The sequence below is a fragment of the Lacerta agilis genome, chromosome 2, assembly GCF_009819535.1.
Source record: "Lacerta agilis isolate rLacAgi1 chromosome 2, rLacAgi1.pri, whole genome shotgun sequence".
In the NCBI taxonomy this organism is placed as follows: domain Eukaryota; kingdom Metazoa; phylum Chordata; class Lepidosauria; order Squamata; family Lacertidae; genus Lacerta; species Lacerta agilis.
In genome coordinates, this window is record NC_046313.1 from 26365612 (window position 1) to 26390954 (window position 25343).

At 42.2% G+C, this 25343-nt stretch overlaps 1 protein-coding gene across 1 annotated transcript in view; it reads right to left on the reverse strand.

Moving 5' to 3' along the window:
• The window catches only part of RPTOR (regulatory associated protein of MTOR complex 1), a 312090-nt gene that overhangs the window by 66792 nt on the left and 219955 nt on the right, over positions 1-25343 (reverse strand). Inside the window, 8 exon segments of the mRNA XM_033138999.1 lie at positions 853-971; positions 12369-12527; positions 13929-14069; positions 15374-15491; positions 19379-19519; positions 20494-20685; positions 20866-20931; positions 22316-22390. Of these exon segments, the coding sequence (XP_032994890.1) occupies positions 853-971; positions 12369-12527; positions 13929-14069; positions 15374-15491; positions 19379-19519; positions 20494-20685; positions 20866-20931; positions 22316-22390 (1011 nt within the window).

The window sequence follows — 25343 nt, forward strand, 5'->3', positions numbered from 1 at the left end:
GCGTCTTATGGGGCGAATGCGTGATCCCTGGAGCCGAATTGCCCAGGGGCCAAAAGCAGATTGTGCTCTTTTTTTTTACAGAGAGAGAAGGGGGTGTTGAAAGGAAGCCGCCGAGCAGCTGATCAGCAAGCGATCAAGAGAGAGATAAAGGTCGCTGGCTCTCTTAATGGCCCCGCCCCCTTGCCCAGGCCTCCATTTCTGCAGACGGAGGCTGTTTGTTTCCCCAGCGACATGTGAGTGGCTGATTAATTAGCTGTCTGGAAAATGTAGAAACGGCTCCCTTTCCTTTCCTATAGAAGCTGCAGAACTGTGAGTTGAACACTATAAAACGGGGCTTTTCCTCTTTGCAAAAGAAGCTACACAACTGTGAGCTGATCCCCCCAAACAAGGCTTTTCCCCCTTTGCAAAAGAAGCTGCACAACTTTGAGCTGATCCTAAAAAAACAAAACAGGGCTTCTTCCTTTGCAAAAGAATCTGCACAACTTTGAGCTGATCCTAAAGAAAAAAACACAGGGCTTCTCCCTTTGCAAAAGAAGCTGCACAACTTTGAGCTGATCCTCAAAAAACCCAGGGCTTTTTCCTTTGCAAAAGAAGCTGCACAACTTTGAGCTGATCCTAAAAAAACACGGCTTTCCTCCTTTCCTCCTCTAAAAAAACAAGGTGCGTCTTATGGAGCAAAAAATACGGTAGACTATTAATAAAAAAGTAACAACCAAATAAGCAAATTTATGTGAGAATCTATTCTATAAGCTCTCACTGACTGGTAAAATTATTACAGAAAGCCTTCCAAAAGGAGAAGTGCAAGAGCCATTTATTTATAGTTTGCGAAATCTTGAGAACTCAATAGTTTACCTTGTAAGCAATGCTGTTGAGCACTTTCATAGCCAAGTCTGAAACATCTGGGTATGGGTCAGCAGCCAAGTGTAAGAGGACTCTCCAAATCTGTGTGTAAACACTGTTGAAAGAAACTCCTAGAAGCAAAAGGGGGGGGGGGGAAAGGAATGTATTTCTGAATTAAATCCTGTGGCCAATTTATCATATTATATACTGATCTTATAACTGTGACAATGTCCCAGACTCAATATTATTATTTACGGTTATTATTTATATAACGGCATCAGGCTATATGCTGGTTTGCATAATATCACAGGCAAAAGATAAATCGCTGCCAGAAGGAGATTACAATCTCTTTAATTAATGAGTATGCTTTCAATTTACTACTAGACATAGAGACTGAGAGATCAAATTATAAATGCTAACTGAGTCTAGTTGTACGACTGGCAATGATTCCTGGACATGTTATTTTACTTGAATATGAGCACATTAGCAGTCTCAAATAATATACAACCCAGATTTAGACTGTATATCATAACTGTGACAGGATCTTTGAAAGCTGAGCTCTCTTATTCATTTCAGATAGATGCTGTAATATGATGACAATGCTTTTTGTTTGTTTTTTTAAAAAAAACAGTCATAACTAATTGCTAATGAAATGGTACTGTTGTTTCCCCAGGAGAATATGAAAAAACAATACACACTGGAAAGAAAATTCCTCTCATCAGTATTGTGATTGCACCTAACATAATTTTTACACAACATTTGGGGCAAAAGAATGACTTCTGATAGTTTAGTTGTGAATTTTTGCCCAATGACTTAGTTAGATGTGTATGGACTACTACGCCCTCATTTATGTGTCTGTCTTGGTTAAATAGGTCAGTTTCCTTTTGACAGGAAAAAAAGCTTTCAGGACAGTAGCCTAACACACACACACACACACACACACACACACACACACACAATATATATATATATATAATTGGTTTTTCCATATTACATCATAATAGAAATAGAAATACATCACAATACATACATACCAAAACCTAACTTCTTGATTTTTCACTTGCTCATGAAGATCAAATGATTGTTTGATTGCCTGACACACAATGGATTTAGCAGTACATGTTCTAGCAAAACTTAATACTAGCTCCTCTTCACCATGTCGCAAAGGCAACCCTTTTCAAATACAAAGGGTCTTTCAAAATACAAAGGAATGGTCCCATTCCTTTTCTGTATTTACTCAGGTGAGATGTGTGAGATGTTGGGGAGGAAGCCACTTCAATTACTTCAGTTTGTAGGTAGGTTACAAATAAATGTACAAAGGGTGATAGCCAAACTACCAGTAAGTCATAATCAGATAAGATCCACTGAAATTAATGGACTTGAGTTACTTATTCATTTGTTTCAATGGGTCTGCTCTGAATAATACAGATAATCATCAAAATGTAACAAACTACAGTCTGGCCATTGCTGCAACCATGCACAGCAGCATCTAGGCATCTCTTCCCATGCTTCCTAGTCTACCTGGATACAGTCAGGATTGATGGATGTGGTGTCCTCCAGATGTTTTGGAATGCAACTCCTATCTGTTCCAGCTAGCATGGTCAGTAGTCAGGGGTGATGAGAGTTGTAGTCTATATTATCTGGGAGGGGATGGCTACCCCGGCCTAACTGTTCCTTTGCAATGTGATACCAAAATCTTTACATTCCCTGTTTAAAACTTGCTCACTTGTTTAAAAGTAAAGGGACCCCTGACCATTAGGTCCAGTCGCGGACGACTCTGGGGCTGTGGTGCTCACCTCGCTTTATTGGCCGAGGGAGCTGGTGTACAGCTTCCAGGTCATGTAGCCAGCATGACTAAGCCGCTTCTGGCAAACCAGAGCAGCGCACGGAAACACTATTTACCTTCCTGCTGGAGGAGTACCTATTTATCTACTTGCACTTTGATGTGCTTTTGAACTGCTAGATTGGCAGGAGCAGGGACTGAGCAACAGGAGCTCGCCCCGTCGCGGGGATTCGAACCGCCGACCTTCTGATCGGCAAGCCCTAGGCTCTGTGGTTTAACCCACAGTGCCACCAGCATCCCTGCTCACTTGCTTAGTACATTTCAATTAAAACACCATGCTAATGCACAACAAAAAATTCGAAAACCATTTTAAATTATGAAACCATACAGTACACAATAGGATAATAAATGCAGGAGAATAATAACAACATTCCATCTACCAAACTAAGGATTTTCAGTATTTCATTTCATCTTGGGCATGTTAAAAGCCCTCCAAAACTGGGCTATCCATCCCAGTGGAGGTCAACGAACTAGCCAGGTAAATATATCTGAGCAGAGTTTTAGATGTTTGGTGCCACTATTGAGAATGTTCAAGCGTTGTTTCTCATGCATGGAACCTCTGATGGGTATCTTCAAAATGCCTTCCTGGATGATCTTTCCTTATGAAGGCGTTCTCTTCTGATAACCAGGAACATGTCCATTTAGGGCTTTAAAAGGTGAAGACTAGCACCTGTCCCTTATTTGTTCAATGGATGATTTTTAGCTGCTTGCTGTTTTACGGAATCGTAGGATTATAGAGTTGGAAGGGACCCTGAGGATCATCTAAATCCAATCCCCTGCAATGGTGACAGCTTGTGATGATTTTATGGGTGGAAATGTGTGCTTTTAGTTATTATTGTAGTATGTTTTTAGTATATGTTTACTACTAGTGGTTTCAGCCCGTTAAAATAACGGGCGCTAGAACATATGTGGTCAAATTTTTGGGGAGGCAGGGTGAGCTCATCCTACCAGGTTCATCCAGGGTCCAGGAGCATCTCCAGGAAGTCAGGTAAGCCGAAGGGTTGAGTTGGAGGGCCAGGATCAGGATGATCGGGCCCACTTCATTGGCGGCGGCACGCAAGGGCTCAAGGGCCCTTCTGCCGCCGACGCTTGCCATGGGGGGCCTCCCGCTGGGCCTGGCGGGCCGCGGGAGCCCGGGATCAGGCCGCTCGGCGGCCAAAATGGATGCGGGCGGCACGGGGGGGCTCGGAGCCCTGCCGTCGCCGCCGCTTGTTGCTTGGGCTTCCCGCTGGGCCAGGCGGGCCGCGGGAGCCCGGGATCAGGCCGCTCGGCGGCCAAAATGGATGCGGGCGGCGCGGGGGGGCTCGGAGCCCTGCCGTCACCGCCGCTTGTTGTTGGGGCCTCCCGCTGGGCCTGGCGGGCCGCGGGAGCCCGGGAGCAGGCCGCTCGACGGCCAAAATGGATGCGTGCGGCGCGGGAGGGCTCAGGGCCCTGCCGTCACTTGTTGTTGGGGCTTCCCGCTGGGCGAGAGCAGCAGCGTGCCCTTCCTCCTCGGCCTCCCCTCTCTTCTGGAGCACGGCGTTCGGATTCAACTGCCCCGCTTGAACTGCCGACGCTGCTCGCGCCCGGTCTCTCTCCATCCAATCCCTGTGTCCCTGGGGCACATGCGCAGTAGCGCAAACCCAGAGACACACGGACTGGATGCAGAGACACTTGCATTTTATATATATAGATGTAAGTTGCCTTGAGATTGTTGGGTATAAGGTGACATATAAATAAATATATATTTACAATATAATAATAATGGGACTGGGTGGTTTTCAGTTATCAAATCCTGTGAGCACACAGATTTCTGCTTGCACAATGGGACTTTCCTTCTCCCATGTGCAACAGATTTAGGGGCTGCACAAGCAGAAATCATTGTGCTGATAGAACGTTCACATAGTACTATGCTGGATACAACCCACTGTACCCTGTGTTCCCCAACGGTGGCCTCACCAACAATATATGCAATTGTTTTACTTCTGACCTCACCAGCACCAAACTCCACTGGTTACCTCAGGCAGAACAAGTGTTAAAACTTGTCTTGGATTACTACAAGGTTACCTGCTGCCCTCATGCTGGTAAATCACTTTCATACCACTGATATGGGTCCATGGTGGAACATCTGCTTTGCATGCAGAAGGTCCCAAGTTCCATCCCTGATTTTACCAGGCAGAGCTGGGAAGGTTTGGAAATCTTGGGAAAGCTGCTGTCAGTTAGTGTGGATAACAATGAGCTGCATGAACCAATGGTCTGACTCAGTATAAGACAGTTTCCTATGGTCAATCATGGAACTAAGATGACACTAAGAGGTATGGGAAACCGTCTGAACAAAGTAGATTTTTCCAAGTCAGCCACTGTTTGGCCAATCTTGCATGCAACTGCTATTCCCTCCCTCTTGAATTTGAATTAAAGCCATCAAAAGACTACTGTGTGGGTACCCAAAATAGCTCTGACTTTTTAATGAATCATTGCTCTTTTTTGAATGATGAAGTTGGCAGTAAGGAGGTAAGGTGGGGCTTCACAGACATCTTGGACACCTCCAAGGCTCAGGCTGGGGATTCCATAACAGCACAGCTCAAATGCTGCTTCATCAGCAGCCATCCTCAGACTGAATCTAAATTAAGATTTTCAGCTCTGTCCAAGTAATTCGCTCCACCAACTGTGTGAAGAGACTTTTTGTTTAATGGTGCCCAGCCTGCTTTAGCAGTCATCGACTCTGACTGGGAGACGGAGGTTCCACTGAGCTGAATCAGAGAAGGACAACATGACCTTCTTGGGCTGTAGAGGTACTGGCGCAATGGGTTTCTCTTGCACAAATGCTTCTTAGTATGTAATCTGGGGTTGGCCCTGGGAGCAATTCGCTCTCCCATCTTGAATCCCCAGTCTCATCCAGCTGAAGAAGGGGAGTCTGACCCCAGGGTCATGACAAAGCTCAGCTTTGGCTAGTATCTTCTCATCCTACTTAGTCTAGAACTTTCTGCACACAATTTGTATCGTTTGTTGTGCCAGACTTTTGAGATCATAGAACAAACCTGACTTCTGGCACGTGTGTTCTGGAAGGCGCAGGGAAAAAATGATGAAAGTCAAGAAGATGCCAGCTGTCAATGCATCAGGCAGCTTGTACCACCAGGAGAGCTCTCTACAGCCCTCTTCTCCCTGATCAGCATTCTGCCTCCTGTGCTCTTAGTTCTGTGCAGAAAGTTACATAAGGACTTCTGGGAAATCTCAACTGTTTGAGATTCCTTTTAAAGTTCATGAAAGACCAGGGGTGAGGTGGAGAAGGAATCTGTGTTTCAGTATTCCAGCACTCTGTACTAACACACACCAGCACTCTCTTATGACAGAAGAAGAAAGAAAGAGCTCGCACAAAAGACTTGGTTTTAATATATCTGATCTTTTTTAAAAAACGGAATTCGCCACTGCAATTCCTCATTCACTCACTCGCTGAGGAGAACAGAGGGGATTTCTAGGAAGAATTTTTTGACTCATTAGAAAGTGTGCCCCCCTACCTCCCTATACATTATTTTATTTTATTTCCCCCCTTTTAGTGAAAGGATTGCTCATAGCACTGATTCAAATGAATGACGCATCCAAAATTGCTTCTTGTCAAGCTTGAACCAACTGAGTCAGTGTGCTGATGAAAGGAAATACTAGCAGCGGGGGGGGGGGGTACTGCTCTACTTCTGCATAATGGAGTACAATAATAAATAAAAAAGGGATGCAGAAACAAAGCACGAGGAAGGAGTGTTATATGCTGCAAGTTCATCTAAAATGACAGCTCTGTAATTAGCTGGCCCAATTCAACACTGGTTAAATGGACCTTGCAGTACAGAGTTGCAAAATGATTCCTTTTAGCAATGAACATGGGAAGTAAATTGCCTTCTTCACTGATAGTTTTTGGTTTTTATTCAGATACGCATGACTCTTCATTCAATTTAACAGCCATGATTAGGGCAGTACAAATGGTTTACATCTTTCTGCCTCACCACGCTAAGTATTGAAAAGGGCATGGCACACAAAAGTTGAGATAGCCGTGCTGTCATTTAATTTCCCACCAGTGCCTGGCTTACTCAGAGATCAGAAGCTGGAGGAATCCAACACTGCAGTCCCTAGCTGCACAACTATGGATGGGGCCAAAATTCAGAATTTCCTCCATGCTAATTACAAACTAACCCAAGTTTGTCTTAGCCCATAATTAACTTGCCTAAGTGTCAGTCATCTTCATATGGGCTGCTTTCCTACCACCCCAAATGTACTGAGCTGGGGAATGGGGAGAGAAAGGGTAGGTAAATTGGAGCTAAAGAAAGCTAGGGACACTGAAGAACCCACCTTTAAGTTATTACTGTGACCCTGCAACCCAGTGGAGATTAAATCAAGTTTAATTTCTTGTTTCGATGGTTTGAGCAGGGAGGAATTAAGAGCTACAGATCCCAAGCATTCCTGGCAACACAACTGTGTCATCAGGAACAAAGTGAGAACCTTTTCTGATGCCAGTTTACCTCCTCTACACATACCCCTGGTAAAATTGGGAAAGGCCACAGGGAAAACTAGAGATGGTGGGAAGCTAGCAAAGATATCCCATATGCGGGCCTGACCTTTCCTGGCCTTAGAAAAAAACCAGAGCTTATCAATAGTTATGGTGCATGGGACTCAGTGTGAGTGAATATCCACCAGCTATTATTTCTTTTACTATTTTGTTGTGTTAACCAATTTACTCTTTTATATCATGCATATTTTACCACCATGACAGGCAATTAAGGTAGGACTGCAACATTTAGTGAATTAAATGGTTAACCAATTTTTATTTATTTATGAAAATGGTGCCCTGACCAATCAACCAGCACATTTATTTATTTAACTTGTTTTATTTTTAAGTGCAAATGTAAAACTTGCTGTACTTTGGCCACCTCATGAGAAGAGAAGACTCCCTAGAAAAGACCTTGATGTTGGGAAAGATGGAGGGCACAAGGAGAAGGGGACGACAGAGGATGAGATGGCTGGACAGTGCTCTCGAAGCTACTAACATGAGTTTGGCCAAACTGCGAGAGGCAGTGAAGGATAGGCGTGCCTGGCGTGCTCTGGTCCATGGGGTCACAAAGAGTCGGACACGACTGAACGACTGAACAACAACAGAACCTGCTGATAGCAAGCGCCATCTTAAAGGAGGTAATCCCATTTATGCCACCTAAAGTGTATACGATTAATTTACAAAGATTTGTTTAATTGGGTGATACACCCGACATTTCATTTGCTTTAAAATGAGAGCACAAATGACTTGTTAAATCTGCATATGAGAAAAGCAATCTAAATATGCATGCTTGTGGCAACACACATCATTTTTTAAAAGTTTCCTACTTTTTCTTAAGCCTAACCAGTGTGCTGTAGTTGCTAAAGTGTCACACTAGGACCAGGGAGACCAGAGTTAAAATCTCTGCACAGCCATAAAGTTCCCTGGGCCAGTCACTCTCTCTTAGTGTTATAAACCTTTAATGGAATGTTGTGTGAGGTTAAATAGCAGAGGAAGGAAACTGGACAGAGAATACTGACTTGAGCTCGTTGGAAGAACAGCAAGATATAAATGTAATAATAATACAATGTAATAAATGTTATTTTTCCTCTCCTTTGCATCTCATGTTTTACCTTTTCACATCCTAGCCCTACAAAGAACATAACTTCACTCTCTGAACAGTTACATTATTCTGTAAATAGCATTATGTATAGGTGGATTCCTAAGTACACTGCTTATAACTCCTGTTTCCCCATCAAATCAGGCAAACCCCAGGTTTGATGGATCCTGGAGGTTTCAGAAAACTCATTTCCAAGGCAAACCACATTTTGCTTGGATAACTGCATTAGCATAAAAGCACAAATGCAGTATGTTCAAGATGAGAAAGGGCTAAAAATGGGATTCAGATATCATTTGGATATGTAGCAAAAGGTAGACCTAAGCACAAAATCTGGTGGAGCTGCAATGTTCTAGACAAGCAAAATGCCTCAGCCTGACCCACTTATGGGAGTGCTATGGCCTCACATAGACTGGAAGTGGGGTGGGGTGGGGATTGTTAAAATGCATGCATTTGCAGAGGAGAAGCGAATTTATGCATATTGTGCTAGAACAGGGTGAGCAGAAGACAGATCAGGATCTAACGGTAGATCACTGTGTGATTTGAAGTAGATCAACACAGATTTCTGACCCCCAGCTGCTTTACAAGGATGACAACAAATTGACTCCTCGCCCTTAAACTGTATTGAAAGAATGAAGAAAGCTAGAAAGGGGTGTGTGTGTGTGTGTAACCAAAATTGATTTTTGTGTAGACTGATTGTGAGCTCAGTTCAGTTCTGGAGCTCTAAATATGTTCGAGGGCTCAGAATTATTTAATACTAAGGATATTTATTTTACAGCAGACTGTTGCGAAATTCTAATTCGTTGCAGCTTTCAGCTGTGATGTCAGGATCAGGAGGGTTGGATTCACCCCACCCCACCAACTGCTATGAAATAACAATAAATTTCACATTTAGCAGCATAACAAAAGGTGCATATTAAGAAATGATAATAAACAGATTGCAACTGAGAGAAAAGGCCCCATGCACAAAAGCATCAAAAGGCTTTGAACATATGAAGCTGCCTTATATGGAGTCGGAAAACTATTGCTCTGTCTAACCCAGTATTGTCTACTTGGCATGGCAGTGGTTCGCTGAGGTCTCGGGTAGAGGTCTTTCTCAGTCTTGTTGCCTGAGATTTTTGAACCGGAGATGCCAGGGAAGAAACCTGAGAACAGATGCATGCAAACCATGTGCTTTACCATGGAGCTATGGAGCCATTCCTCACATGCTTTTATCTCCATCCTGCCCCACTCTATGCATAAATTATTACTTGTTCAATATTGCCTTTCTCCACTCTTCATATGCTGAATGGACTCTACAGCTGTCCTGAGAAACAGTCTAGGCTAGTCAGCTACTTGCCATGAGCTAAAAAAGCTAACTGAATTCATGAAGGTGCCCTATATAGAGTCAAACACCAGCTCATCTCAAGAAAGGATCCAAAACTCCATCACCTCACCAGCCACCCATAACCTTCACTTCTATTAAGGCTCTCAACAGAGATAACACACCAGGAAGCCCACTTGACAACAATGGAGTGCCATGCTCCAAGTTACTTGCCCTCTGTTAAGAGGTTGGAGCTTGGGCCTATTTGGATGGGCTAAGACTCTTGTTTGCCCAGGGAGCTATCGGGTACTGTGAACAACCTGATCCAGCCACAGATACCCAGGAGTCTATGCTTGCTGCTTGCTTCTTGCTTCTCAATACTGCCTCATATCCCAAGCCAGTCTCCTCTAGACCTTGTTCAGCACCAAGAATGAACTCATAGTCTACCCTGAACAGTACACTGCCAACTACACAAATGGTGCCACACAGAAAGTGCAACTTTTCATTGCCTAGAAATCCATAATAATCTTACAATGTTAGTGTCAATTATGTATAAGTGGCCTGAGTCCCTCTAGCTCATGAAATTCTTATTGTGGCCTTTGGTCCTGAACAAGTTATCCCCCTCCTGCCCAGTGTAATTGAGAAGAAATTTAAACAGGAGAGAATGGGTTGGAGTTGACAAGAGTCCGAAAGTTTACATAATCTGCCATTCAGGTCAACTCAAGTGCAAACCTATGGACCAAGTTCAGGTTTCCTTTTTTTACTATTTCCTTTAGGATGCAGCAGAGGCAAGGCTGGAAGATGCATTTCAAAAAGGAAGGAGGAGAAAAAAGAAATCATGGAGGAAGAAGAAAAACCCTGGCCTTAAAGAGGTAAGTGCTGACTGAAAGTAATGGGATTCTGTGTAAGTTATGAATTTTAAACACTTCCATAAGCTATGTCGTTTACAGCTGGATATGAGCTGTTCCTGTCTGAATATGAATGAGGAAGGCACTAGAGAGCTGCATTTGTGCTTCAAGATGCTCTCTCATCTCATTCCTAGGCTATGTTTTTCAGCTGTGCTCTAAAACTCTTTTAAGACACATGTAAATAACTAAATATGCATCTTTTTACACTAGCAGAAGACTATGGAGAAATATCCACAGGAACTGAGACAGTGGGCCATTTTACGGGCCTGAGCTAAAGTTGGGGGGGGGCACTTTTTGGATAAGCTCTTATCCCCTTCAAAAACTATGCCTTTTCAGTGGGCAGGGTTCCAAATAAGCACAAAGGCAAGGGAAATACTTCCCATCCTCGCTTACTTGGCTTTGCAATGTTATCATGTAGCGGCCAAATTTCAATGGCTGTGTGACCATTTGTCGTCATCTCAATGTGATCGATGATTAGTTAGAATCATAGTCTAGGAGCAATATTGTGCTTCATACTCTGGAATGGTCTGCATGAGTTTAATATCTGACCAATTCACTCTTCCTCAAAAATCTACATTACTTTAGTCTGGGGACTTGGATGATTAACATAGCAAGCCTGAGTAATTTAGCTACAACAAACAAACAATCCTACAGGAACCAAAGCACTGTACTAATCCTGCCATGCTACTCTTATAAGAAAACAGACGTGGGAAACTGCCTTACACCGGGGTCAGACTATGTGCCTATCTAGCCCATGGTCCCCCAAGGCCTCAGGTTTTACAACTCAGACTTATAACAGGAGGTGCCAGGTACTGAAACTAGGGCTTTCTGTATGTAGAGTCAAGCCAGTAGCACTTTCCTTATCTGGGTGGTTTGTCCTATTTCCCCCTTTTCACCTCCACATAAACTCAGGAGCTAAGTGTGGAGGAAATGTCTGTGGCACATGAGTTAACCACGTCCATTATGATGCAAAAGGAGCAGTTGTTCTAATTGGGTGCTTTCCTGTCCTGCCCAGACAAAGACTTGAAATGTGTTGGGGTGGGTGTAAGAGGGAAGGTTGTAATGGTAGCGGAGGAGAAATAAGAAAGCAAGGTACAAGAATTCTGTCTCCATCCCACTCCCCGCTCATCTTTGCACAGGCTCCATGGACCACTTAGTTAACTGATGCACAGATGCAGACTGAAACATGAATACAACTGGCTTCATATAAACTTCTCCATGAGCCCTAGAAAACAGGGAAACAGAAACTGAAATAACAGTCAGCTCCACTCTCTAGTACAGAGCTTTCCAAACTTTTCATGTTGGTGACACACTTCCTGGAGATGCATAATTTTGCGACATGGTAATTCAGTTTTACTAGCAAACCGGAGGTTAAACTAACCCCTTTTAAGAGATACAGACACACACTGTGCGACACACCTACACACTGCAGCCAAAACACTGTGTCGTGACACACAATTTGGAAAGCTCTGCTCTAGTATATTGTAGCCAACATAGGTGTTACTATCAACAAGGCAATGCATCAAAACTATAGCCAAATATAATCACCCAGTTTTCTAGGTAAGAATACTGGAAGCAGCTGTAAATTCCAATCAACATTTGGTTCTTTTGCTGGGATTGTTAACCACAGAAAATGCATCATCCCCTTTTAGAAAGCTGGCACACTCTCACACACAAATGCAGCTGTGTGTGTCATTGTTCTGCATCCACAAAAAAACTTCAAACAAATTCCCCATCTCCTTTTGTCAGGTTGCTGTCCACTCACATTAACAGCCTATGTGCCATTACAAAGAACTCCTCCTCAAAGCTTTCCTACCATACTCTGCAGTATAGAGATGAGGGGGCTTGGAAATGTGCAGGCTCACCTATCAGTGAATTCAGTGAAGAGTAGGAGCTGACTCTTCTCATCTTGTCAATGGTCTCAAAAGACAGGATATACTCTTCGTTCTCAGGGCTGCCCAAGGTGCTACTGGCACTGCTGCTGGTGCTCAAGTTCCCAGGGGAAAAGGCAACAGAGCTCCCAGCTGTTGAAGACAAAGAATAAGTACGGAAACCAGTGTGCAAGGACAACATTCATTGGAGTATTAGTGTACAGCAGGATTTCCCAAACTTCTGAGTACATTGACCCCTCGATGTGCCAATAAAGTTGTCATTGACTCCAACCCAAATTCTTAGGAACGTAAATGAAATAAAGTCAAGAAATATCAATATATGATTAACATTCCTTAATCATCCATCACCATGACCATAAATCATAAAATTGATGAATTGTAAAATTATCTTATTAAATATAGAGATTCATCATTGGCAAGGGAGGTGTACTCTGTAAATGCCTATGCCTATATTTCTGAGGCTCATAGCCCTCAATTAGTTTTTTGGCATTATGCCTAGTAAACGTCTTTTTCACTCCTAGGCCCTTTTCTTGACCCCCAGGTCTTTATTCATTTCCTGCATGATTGCATCAACCACAGGGTGTTGGTATTGGTGGCTGTGGAAAATCCTGCTCTAGAGCAGTGGTTCCCACTTGCTAGCCTGCAGACCCCAGGGGGCCCACATAGCCCACCCAGGGGGCCCATGGCACATACCCATCAACTGTCTGGGACATCCCATTTTGGGAGGCCGTGCTCTCATGCAAGAGCACAGCACTCAAAAAATGTGCTTTTTGGTGCTGTGCTCTTGCGTTGGTCACATGACTCACACATGAGCACGTCCCTGTTTTGTGCTGGGACATGTTGGGAAGGTATGGTGGCACCAATAACATAACCAAAACTACCACAGAGATGTCAACATTTTCAAAGGTCCATGGCTTGGCTTTTGAAAAACAGGAGGTGTGCAGTACATAGCTAATTAGAAACCACTACTCTAGAACATTCAAGTTATGGGAAGAGCAACCCCAAGATATAAAGACAGGCTAGTTTAATATCTCTTAAAAAAAAAACTGAGTACACTGGAAATTGCAAGCAGAAGGGGGCTTACTGTGCTGTTCTTCCACCTTGCACTTGCAAAAAGCTAATCCTGAGGGTCAGGGGACCCTCTAGAATGTGATGGGTGCATTTCTAGATGAGGGGGAAATCACCCCAAATCACATGGAAGCATCATGTGAACTCCCCTTTCCCCTTTCAGCACCTCCCATGCCCCTTCCAACCTTCTTTTGGAGGATTCCCTGACCCTCTTAATTGGCCTTTAACATGGGGTGGCAGTGGGAGGAGAGTGAAAGGAGGCGGGAAAGTGCTCTTCTGTGAATTCTCTTCCACTCATGTTTTCCGGATCTAATCCTGCGTCACATCACTTAGGTATGCTGTCCAAACTTTTATAGGCACTGAGTCGGTTCATTATTGCTGTGGTTGGTAGTAATCACATGAGTAAGCTTTGCTTACATGCATGCAAAGAGAAAATGATAAGAGAATCATGAAAAGCAAACTTACATTCTTCATTCAAACTGAGATTCTGCAGAGACTTATTCAAATTCCTTGCTGTTGTGACCGCTCTTATATTCCCATAAGAGCTGACAGAACGGAGTTTTGGTGTGCAGGGACTGTCTCGCACTGGAGTCAGGCTTCCACCTTCTATGGAGACAATATTGTTATTCATTTCCTACCCCACCCTCCTAACATCCAGAAAAAGGACCACAACTTTCTGTTTTTAGCACGACTGTGCCTTAATACTATACAAAGTTGGATTAGGCCTTGGTAGTCCATAAATGGAGAAGCAAGTTAACTGCTGCAAGTACCCTACTTTGGCATTAGGAGAATACATCCTCTTGCAAACAAGACCTAAATCTGTGCTACTCTTTCCATGCGTTCATTTTAGACTTTGCTGACCAAGTGCTGTGCAGCCTCCATTAACTCTAATGGGACTAACATGACAACCCCATTTAAAGGAATGTGGTGGGGTGTGATGGTGAGGTGTGAGGCCAGATAGCTTTTCTATAACCAAAGGTCAACCAAAGCTTAAGGGTTGCCCCCCCCCCCGCCAAATGCTTAGCTGCAGGAGTTACAGTATACTATGAGTGTCTGGCATTTCAACTGTTTTCCTCCTTAAGAGAGATCCAAGAAGCATTTGTGTCGTATAACAGCTTTTGAAATTCTGTGCCAGATATAGCTGGGTCTTGATGCTGGAGATAAGATGCTTCTTGTGCATTATATTTACATAACAGCTTTAATTTATCCTGAGTAAACACGTTATTATTTTATTCAACAGCAACAAGAAAGACAAGGGAATGGGAGAGTAGGTTTTCATATTTTTTAATATAATCCACTCTTTCAGACAAAGGGGCTATTGAATTACTCATTGCAGGGAGACAACTGTATTTTCATCTAAATTATCTGACAGGAGAGGTTCCCAAGTCCCCAGAGATTATCCGGGATATTTAATATTTAAGATGACATTTCACAAGATAAAAGGCCAGCCACAATTTATCCAGATTTCTGTATTTCCCAAATTAGGAAGAATGTACAAAGAGGAGGAAAAGAAGAGGAGAAGCGAAAGAAAACAGTGACCCAGTCCACATGTCACAGTAAGAATAAACCCTAGCTTCATATTAAGGTTTGCTTAGAATAAAACAAACCATTACTCCTCGTTTGGATGTAATGCTAAGGCAGGGACTGTGGTCTGTTGCTCCTGCTTGTGCTAGGGGAGAAGTGAAGTGGGAACTATTTGTCCTTCCACAATAAATCTTTAATCTACCATGATGTGTGAATGGAGCCAATATGAAGCCCTCATTTCACCTTCACACACAAAATCAGGGGTTTTTTTGGGGGGGGGGAAGTGTTGCCAAAAATATGTGATTTAGTCAATATACTGCCCTCCCTCATAGAATTACCTTCTACGGTTTTATTATAATTTTTTAATAAAGAAAGTGATGTATTACCTGGAGCAGCTGGTGATGGCAGTGCATAGTTCTTTTCTTCTTCCATAAACTGCAATGCAACAGTGCAGAAATTGCTTTCATACTGGACCACAAGGTGACTCAATGCCACCACCAACTCCTAGGGAGAGGGCAAAGGAGGAAAAACAGACTTCTGAACACTGTGTGCATGTGAAATAACTGACAGCAAAGAATTCCAATCACTGCAAAAAAAAAACCAGGGAAAGATCTCATTCACCTGATAATATAACAGAAAAGCAGAAATCCATCTGCAAGTCAAAGTTCCAAGACTACTCAAAGAACAATGTTTCAGGTCTTGAAGGCAAACAAACAAACTGATGCCGTAATCTCCACTCCAAATTCTAAGGTCAAGCCATTATATTTCTGAATTTAACCTAGTAAGTCCAGGAGCAAGAGTGCTATTGAAACATTCTGTTCACAGCTCAGTGTATCTTGTAAAGCAGGGAGGAGGACCTGTTACTCCAACTCATGCCATCCCTGACCATTGGCCATACTGGTGGGACTGATGGGAATTGGGCTGTGACATCTGGGTTGTGATAGGCCCCCCATCCCTCCTGCAATCATTCATTGGGTTGTACATTTTGACTTTAAAGTACCAACAGCAAATATTATCTCCCTCAATCCTCAAAATAGCATATAGCAGTACTTAACAAAGTTCTCTTTTGTGAAAATGCAGCGGAAATATTATTTATTTATTGAATTTATATACCTATAGCTGGAGGTCTATTTTGTGAGCAACTTCAAATAAAGCAAGCAAGAGAATCAAGTCCCTGTGAAACCAGCCTTCTGACAAAATTAATACCCATTTGTCACCTCAAGTGGGGACGAGGACACTTTTTATACTTGGCTTTGTGAAGCATTGATTTTTCCTTCACTTTAGTGTGACGATCTTAAGAAAGCTGGAACATTTTACTCCAAAGTGAATTCTTTGCAACGAAAGATCTTTCATTATTGGTTACTCTCTACTTTTTGATGCAGCTGAGAATTGTCAAAGTGATCTACTGTTACTGGAAGACCTGAAGGGGAAGGGTGGACATTGTGCCATTCTTCTCTGGTCCATTCAAGCTCCTCTGTAGGATAATGAATCATAAAAAGGGCAAGGTTCTTGTGTGGCCTCCTGGGTCATGGTCCAGACCTTAAAGCCTTGCCAACCTTTTCTATGATGACTCCAAGAGTTACAGAAAATAGCATGATGCCCTGTTAGAAATGCATAACTGTTCACAGTGGTTCACAGTCAGCTCAAAAAAGAAATCAAATCTGACATTGGGCAAGCAGAACCTTGGTGGTTTAGGGGGAACACAACCTGCTACTTATTTTCTATGAAAAAGGCAAAGATTTCTTGGTGGGAAATCTTGAATTCTGCAAGACTAGCACAGAGTTTTGTTTATTCTATTAAAGTCTCTTGTTATTGTTGTTTAGTCATTTGTGCAGAAGGATCAGAAACTTACCAAGGCATTTTCTTAATAGCCCTACACAGTACTATTTACCCAAACAGAGGCTAGAAAAGATGAAATTCATTTTGCCTATGATAAATTTGACAAGACTAGGCAGGAAGCTCTGGTCACAACGCTTCTCAGTGCTATCAAGTGACTGATATGCTACTGCTCTAAAATGGGAGGTTAGAAAAAACAATCTTCAAGGGACTATTGTTTCATCTCAGCCCTCTCCCCTCCAACCCATTATGGAAAGCTCTTTGCTGAATAGAACTGTCCTGTTTCCCTCTTGCACTTGCAAAACTCATCCTTCTTCCTCTCGGAGGGCTGCCACATACTTCTTGTTTCCAGTAACAAATTAATATTTCATATTTAATTTGGTAGATTGTAATGTAAGACTCTGCTATCAAAAGGGTGATAAATAGGAAAGAACTACAGAGACAAAACATGGCTTCTGTTTCGGGAGGAAGTAGCAGGAGCATCAAGTAATTCTGCAGAGGGTTGAGGTCTTGGAGAGAGAGGCCAGGACACCTAATCTCATTTCCCTGTCCTCTTTTTTTATGCAGCAGCTCCAAAATGAAAGTAGTGACATACAAGCCTGACAGCTCTGCTGACAGATATCACTTTCCTTTGGCATTCAGCAGCACACTTTTCAATGATGGATATGGTGCCAGGTTTAAAATAATCCTTTTCTAATGCCTGGTCTTTCATTATTTTGTTATGCAATGCCCTTTTTCTGTTGCAAAGGGATTTCTCATACTGTACAGCAAATGAAATGCCATATTGATAAAGGCCTCATGCCTGGCCCCACTGGGCAAAATGAAGCGGCCTGACGTTCAGGTCAGACAAGAAAAAGCATTTTGTGTTTCAGAATGATGGCCCTCGGGAGCTGTGATGTGTATGCCCTCAATTCAAGGTCAACTCCCCCCGCTGACCCTATACCACCTCTTGCAGCAAGTATTCTTTATCACACTCTGGGTGATGAAGTTAATTTTATTTCCCCCAGGACAGGGAGAAAAGCAGTACAATGTTATTCCTCAGGCTGAAAACAGAAAGGCAAGTGCAAACTGAAATTTACGTAAGCCTCTCAGGAAACGGAGAGACAAAATGATTGACACGACAGGGCTTGTGATTCAAAGAAATCATCAACAAACAGAAAGCCAGTATGACCCGCAGAAGTGCAAAAACTTTCCCTGTTTCTCGCATTGAGGAAATGGCACTTGCTTACATATGATGAAGCAGTCTCAGCAGCCAAAGATTCACATCGGCTAACTTCACGCCCCCCTCAAAAAACTCTCCCTCTTCTTAACCATTCTGATGAAGACAAGATGTTAAAACAAGGAGAAACCAATGAGAAGTGGCCACATGGGAGGTAAAATGGGAAGCCTGCTGTGCTATCAATTTACTGTAAGGATTCTACTGGCACAAAGATCTAGGAAGACGTGCCTGCAGAAGCAGCAGTGTACGAAGGCTGTGCACCATGAACAAAAGCCAATTCCAGAAAACAAAGAAATTTTAGGACAGATAGCCATTGCCACTACCACATGTACACAAAGTATGCATATTCATCCTCATTAATCTCGCAAAGAATGGCCTAGAGAGTGCCAGTTTGCGAACATGCCATGTTTTTGTTATTGCTTAATGTTGCCAGAACAGAATTTCAGAGCTAAGGTTTTATAACACCCCTCATGTTGTGGAATAGGAGGGCTAGATTTAGACATCTGGGAATCCTAAATTACCTTGCGATTACAATACACTGTACAGAAACAACTCAAATGCCCAGTTTTAGAATTGCATTTAAATAGAACAGACATTAAGTAGTTTCCCCTGACCTGAAGAACCCCTACAGAATTTCTAATGAGAAAGGGGGAAACTTAGCAATACTTTATTATTGTTTGCAATTAACACAGCACTTTGGAGCTAAAATAATTTACATTCCTACCTCCTGAAGGCATGCCACTATTATTTCCACATTATCAAACTAAGGCTTACAGTAAGTCCACAGCTGCTCTTATATTGTAACCTGGGTTTTCTCTTCAATACATGAACTAGTTATCGGGCTATTTCTGAAGACTATGTGTCTTTTGCCATTTAATGTTTGGCAATATCCATGGGTGCAAGGATTCACCTTGTAATGTTTTAAAGCTGTTATCATTCAGGGTCTCACATGTTCATGACCTGCTCAAGAGGGAAAAAGGAAACCTAAGCACAAATTGCCAAGGGACAGTCTGAACAGATCATATAAACATATGATGAAGCTGCTGAATAAGGAATCTGGTCATTGGTCCATTTAGTCCAGTATTCTTTACTCTGACTGTCAGAGGTTCTCTGAGGTCTCAAGCAGTGAGACCCACAGCTCTGCTAATTGGAATAGGCTGGAGGTTAAACATGGAACATTCTGCATGCAAAGAATGCGCATTATCACTGTGCTATGGGTTTTCCCTGTTTTCAGTAAATCAAAGTTTCGAACAGCTGCAATGAACTATAAAAGTCTAACAAGCTAAGCAGTAACACAGGGGCTCTAGCACCTACCCCTCCCAACCCCATGTTATACCTTTCGGACCATGGGACTTCCATCGTTGATGAGCTGAGCCAGCATCATGGCAACATTGTGATCAATGGTGGTAGAATGATCTGTCCGCTCAGCCGAATTGCCTACAAAGGTGCCAAGGGCAAAGACTGCAGCACAGCGAACCTGAAAAAGAAACATAAATAACCTCTGTCCAACTTAAGCTCTTAGCATACACTTTGTCACTTGCACGTTTTAGTACAAAGATGTCATAAGATAACATATCCATCCTATTGGAAAGGACTCCCAACATTAAGGACACATCTAGTAAGTAAATGCAGACATATGAGAGCTATGTTTTTTTCACATGGCCAGTAGACCCTCAACACATCAGTTGAAAGCTGCAATAGTTAACAGATTACAGGGCTGCAATAGTTAATAGATTAATCAGTTAGTATAAGCTTTAATCAAATATATTGACTGGGCAGGTATCCATGGGCTTCTCCTTCTCTTCCACCTTACAGTCCCCACAATCTGCAAAATCTGCTCCAGAAAACTGAGAAACCCTCTGGAGTGGATTTTGGGCATATACAGGGAAACAAAGACCAGAAGTTCTATTGCACCAACAGATTTCCATTGCATAAGAAGGCAGACATCACTGGATGTTGCCTAATACAAGTATTCATAAAAACTACAAGTGGTGAGTGCTCTTTTAAAAGAGGCATTCTGTATTTTCTCTTACATAGAAGGGAATGTATATTAAAATATGACATCTGCTACAATGAAGAAAGCTTCCTTCAGAATTACTATTTTTACCCATATATAGAATTAATTACTAGATTAATTACTCAAAACTCATGAAATTAATTGACTAAGATTTCTTTTAATCATGTTCATGCCTTATTAGTTAAGATCTTCATAAATTAAACAGCCTTTGCAGCTGTTTCATTAGCCAGCCACTTTAATGGTTATTTGAATTGTTTTAAAAGGTGTTTTATATTTTATTGCTGTACACTTGCCCACATATGTTCTTTGGTGGTACAGAAATACTTTCATAGTTTAGTGGTGTGTAGCCTGATCAGATCAAGTAAAATAGGGAAGTTGTTTTGGGCAGCTAACGCAAGCACATGAACCATTCTCTCCACTGGACGCTGTATTACCTCTGGGATTGGATCAGAGAGAAGGCTGTAGAGCTTTTCATGGGCACTGTCCCTCACACCGCACCACCTTGCAGAGTCAAAATTCTGCCAAATTCGCCCCAAGCAAATAGCCACCCACTGGCGCAGAAGAGGATGTGGATCATTGAGCTGCTCCAGGCAAATGGCAATCAAGTTCCCTTGAAGACAGGCTTCCTATAACAAAGGGCAGAGCACGATATTTTAACACATTATTTGCCAATAAAACAATTCTAAGGAAATCAACTCCTTTAGAGCAGCATAGATGCATGGGGTTAGGTCCTTAACATTTTTATTCAAGATTATTAATGAGGTCAGGTGTAGAGCCATCCATACCCTTCCTCAACTTTTACTCACCTGCCCGGTATTGTAGTTGTTGACAATCACTGCCAGGATAAAAGCTGTCATCGTCCTATGTTCAGCCTGAAAACACAGACAAAAGATTGAAGTTTAGATAAAATAATAAGTGAATGTTTCAAGGTAAAGATTTTTATTATTATTATTTTTAAAAATCCTTCCTGCTGGAACTTGCCTCTTTTGACCCTGAGGGTTCTCAAAGGTCTCCCTAACTTAACAATCCAAATTAAAGAAATAATGAAAATGGCCATGAAAACAATTTAATCTCATTTGCTTGTATGACTGCCCTTTCAAATAGAAGTGTGTAAATTCATTTTACTGTGGGTTCAAGCTTTCTAAGGGTACGAAGGTGGAAAGTGCTTTTAACTTTAAATCACAAAACACAACGCCTGCCACAACAAATAGACAGACACGTTTCAGACAAAATAAAAAGGTTGCACAGGATTTGCATCCTTCTCTAAAAGAATTCTGAAAATTTTCTGTCACCTCTACCTCTCCATGTGTCAAATACCTTTTGTGCTTCCAATACATTTAAAGAACTGTATCAAAATTTTCCAAGGACAGTACATTTCACATGCAGTGTAGGAAGACTGGAAATTACTTTGTCTGACATTTTAAGTGCAAGATTACAAAAATAATAATAGAGAAGAGAACAGTGCCTGACTGATTCATACTAGCAATAGTAGTGAAGTTCAAAAAAATACAAAAAAATACAAGTGCCCTTACTGCAACATTCTTTTTCTTTAACAGGCTTAAGGTATATTTATTGACAATAAACAACCCATTTAGTTCATTTATTGTGGTCTCTTTCACAAGAAGAAATTAATACTGAGCAAAAGAAAAATGTGTGCAATTTAAGATTCTTCTTTGGTTTATGTGCCCCACCACATCCACATTGTAATAAGTAAGAGTAGCCCCGTTGGACCACATCAAAGGTCTATCTAGCCCAGGTTCTCATTTCCCAACAGTGGCCAACCTGACCACCCCTGGGAAGCTAAAAAGCAGTGAATGAAGATAATGCCCACCCCACCAATAACTGGTATTCAGTGGTGTACTTCCTCTGAACATGGAGGTTTCATGTAGTCATTATGGTTAATAGCCACTGATGGACCATGAATTTATCTAAACCCCTTTGAAAGTCATCTAAGCCTTTGGAAATGAAGTCCACAAATGCAGTGTGTGAAGAAATAACTTCCTTTTCCCTATTCAGTCCTGAATATACTGCCAAACCATTTCATTCCTTTAAGAAAGAGGGAGAAAGTGTCCTCTAACCATTTTCTCCACGCTACTCATCAACAGGACAGTTGCATGTTACAACTTTGTGGAAGGAACTTCTAACCATCTACAAAATCAACAGCATGGCTGCCTCATAAGTGCAGCACATGAACCAGCGTAAGTTCAAATCAGAGAGGTGGGGTGGTGGTGGTGAAGACTGATTATTTGATCTTACCGGCATGTAGGGATCTGCCAAAACAGAAAGGAAATATTTGTGACCGTTGTCCTTCACAAGGTCGGCTTGGCATGACTGAAAAACAAGATAAATTGGGAGAGAGAGAGAGAGAACAATAAGCTGAAGATAATTTATTTTTAGTCTTTGAATGATTTACATTTAGTTCATCAATTGCATGTGTACAGAGAGTCCTTGAAAGCAATAATCAGGAAGCCAGTTCTACAGATAACAACTCAGCTCTGGCTCATTCCGCCTAAGCAATGTACTGGGAGTACAGCCATCTGCAAGCCAGGTGTAGAAAGAAGCGACATCTCCCAGACTACATAACTATACTCATTCTGTAACTGACAAAATTTGGGGTCTTCCTGTTTCTTTTATGCTTCCTTTGACTTTTATGCTAAACACAGCCATGGGGAGAAAGGGAGTGACTTTAAGCTTTCCCTTTCAGAAGCTACCTTGGGAACCAGTTGGCTCCTTTGGCATTTGCATTCTTCTCTGTTCTCTGTATCTGCTGAGGCAATTTGATATGGATATGTCACAAAACTCTGTTTAAAGAAACTTGGTCTGTTCTGAAAACTTGGAAAAAGTTGTCTGGATGATGCATGTGCATCAGTGATATATGCTGATGTTGCTCCCCTCTGCATACGCCTCTCATCATAACACAGATCTTGCAGATTTTCTGGTCTAAGCCCCAATGACAGGCACAGGGATTCAGCTTATTGCATGAAAGCAACTGTGCCATGAATGGTAGAATTTGGCTTCCAGCAGTTTTCTAGCCATTACTGTTACAGCAATATGACAACAGTGTTGATTAAAACTCTAAGACAGGGATAGCCAACACAATGCCCTCCAGATATTGTTGGACTACAGCTCCCATCATCCCTGACCACTGGCCCTGCTGGCTGCAGCTGCTGGGACTTGTAGCCTAGAAGCATCTTGAGGGCATCATGTTGGCTTCCCTGCTCTAAGAGTAGAGTGCATTTGCTCTGCCCTTACTTACTGGCCTTTAACATTTATTTAGAGTGTTCCATTCCTCCTTGGCTTCTACTAATGGACTTTCTGCAAGGAGGAAGAAGTACCTAATTCAGCTTGGGTGAGCCAATGACAATTACGGCCAACAGTGAACACAGCTTGTGCCCAATGAACCATGATTTAACTTATTAGACAAAAACTTGCCAATATTTTGACAACTATAAAGTACTCTTATTTATTATGCTCATAACGAGGCTGTAGAATTTAGTTGTTTATGTCATATTAAACCCGCAATGATCTGAGCAGTGAGCATTCTTCCTAAACTGCAGGATACCAGATTTCTGTTCACAGACCCTTTGTGAAATATCAAGTGAGATGACCAATCCAAACGTAACCTTTCTACAGCATGTTCCTCAATGCTAATTATTCCAAATGTTCTACTGTGTAGAAAAATGTGGAGGAAATAAGAAAAGGGCACAAGTCACTAATAAAAAGTCTTCAAACTCATGTTTGGTCCCCTAAAGGCCACTCAGTTGAGAAGCATGGTGTTGTAACTATGAGATGAAACTGTTAAGCTGGGACCTGTTGCCAGACGAAAATCATCTGAAAAGCAGGCCGAGCCAACATCAACAAAATGCTAATTTCCAGAGTGAAGTTGAAGCGATGGCTGCAAAAAGACAAATGTCAAATCATGGCAGGGTTGTGTCTTGGATAAACTGCAGCAGGAGGAGAAAGGCATACAGGAAAGAAATGGCAAAATATGGAGAGAAACTTCTGGATCAAGGACACAGAAGCAGCATACAATCTTCTAGAGACTGAACTAAACCCGATAGTATGTGTTTTGGCCTAATACACAGGGATGGACCTAAAATCCCTTTATACTGTGACCAAGAAACATAAGTTAGTATGGCCCAATGTTGCTAGGAGAAGGCTTGATTCTTAATGACTGGTGTTGGCATGGTGGGAAACAGGTTAAGCTCCCCCACACAGATGGTGTCCCTGATTCAACCCATTTTATTCACTGCCAGTATTAATGAATGTTCCCCAGCATTTTGCTGTGTCTGATAATAAGGAAAGGACATAGCCCACCTCTCCTGATAAGAGAATACTGGTAATTCCCTTTGAAAGTGAGCTTTCCCCACATTTCATATTGGATGCCAATTAGATTAGAATCAAGCAGGCTGGCTTTTAGTGCTAATAAGGCTCATTAGCAACTGCTTCTTGAAACATTGTGCACTTGCATGCCAGTTTAAGCATTGGGGATGACATATTAAGGCCAGAAAAAGAGGATGAATGAACATACATACATACATACATACATACATAAGAAAGACTAAAGTGACAATAGGTAGAGAGAAGAGAAAAGAAGGAAGCTGACTTTGCTTTGAACTCTCTTGAGTGAGTTCTGCAGGATGCTAAACACCAGGTGGGTAAATAGTAACCATTCTTTATTCCTGATTGAAAATGCAAGAAGGGTGGGGGTCAAACAAAGTGGGTGGGAGAGACAAAGATTCAAGAAAATAACTACATTCTTCAGGTAACTAAAGCTGCTTGTTGCAGAGAGCTGCAAAGCAGGAGAAAATGACTGAAGCCAAGCTGTATGTATAAGCAGACTTAACTCTTGCTGGGGGTGGGGGTGGGGGGTGCTTGCTGCTTCCAGTGAATGGTTATTTTGGGCTCTCTTTAATACAGTGGTACCTCTGGTTATGTACTTAATTCGTTCCGGAGGTCCGTTCTTAACCTGAAACTGTTTTTAACCTGAAGCACCACTTTAGCTAATGGGGCCTCCCGCTGCCACTGCGCTGCCAGAGCACGATTTCTGTTCTTATCCTGAAGCAAAGTTCTTAACCTGAAGCATTATTTCTGGGTTAGCGGAGTATGTAACCTGAAGCGTATGTAACCCGAGGTACCACTGTACTGATGCCAGTTAGGTAAGTGGCCACTTATTTGTCCAGAAACTGGCTACTATTTCCACCAAATTCCACCAGTATTCTGCTTGCCTGAGGAAAACAGACCCTTCAGTGGAAGACTCTGGTGATAACATTGAGCATTAATC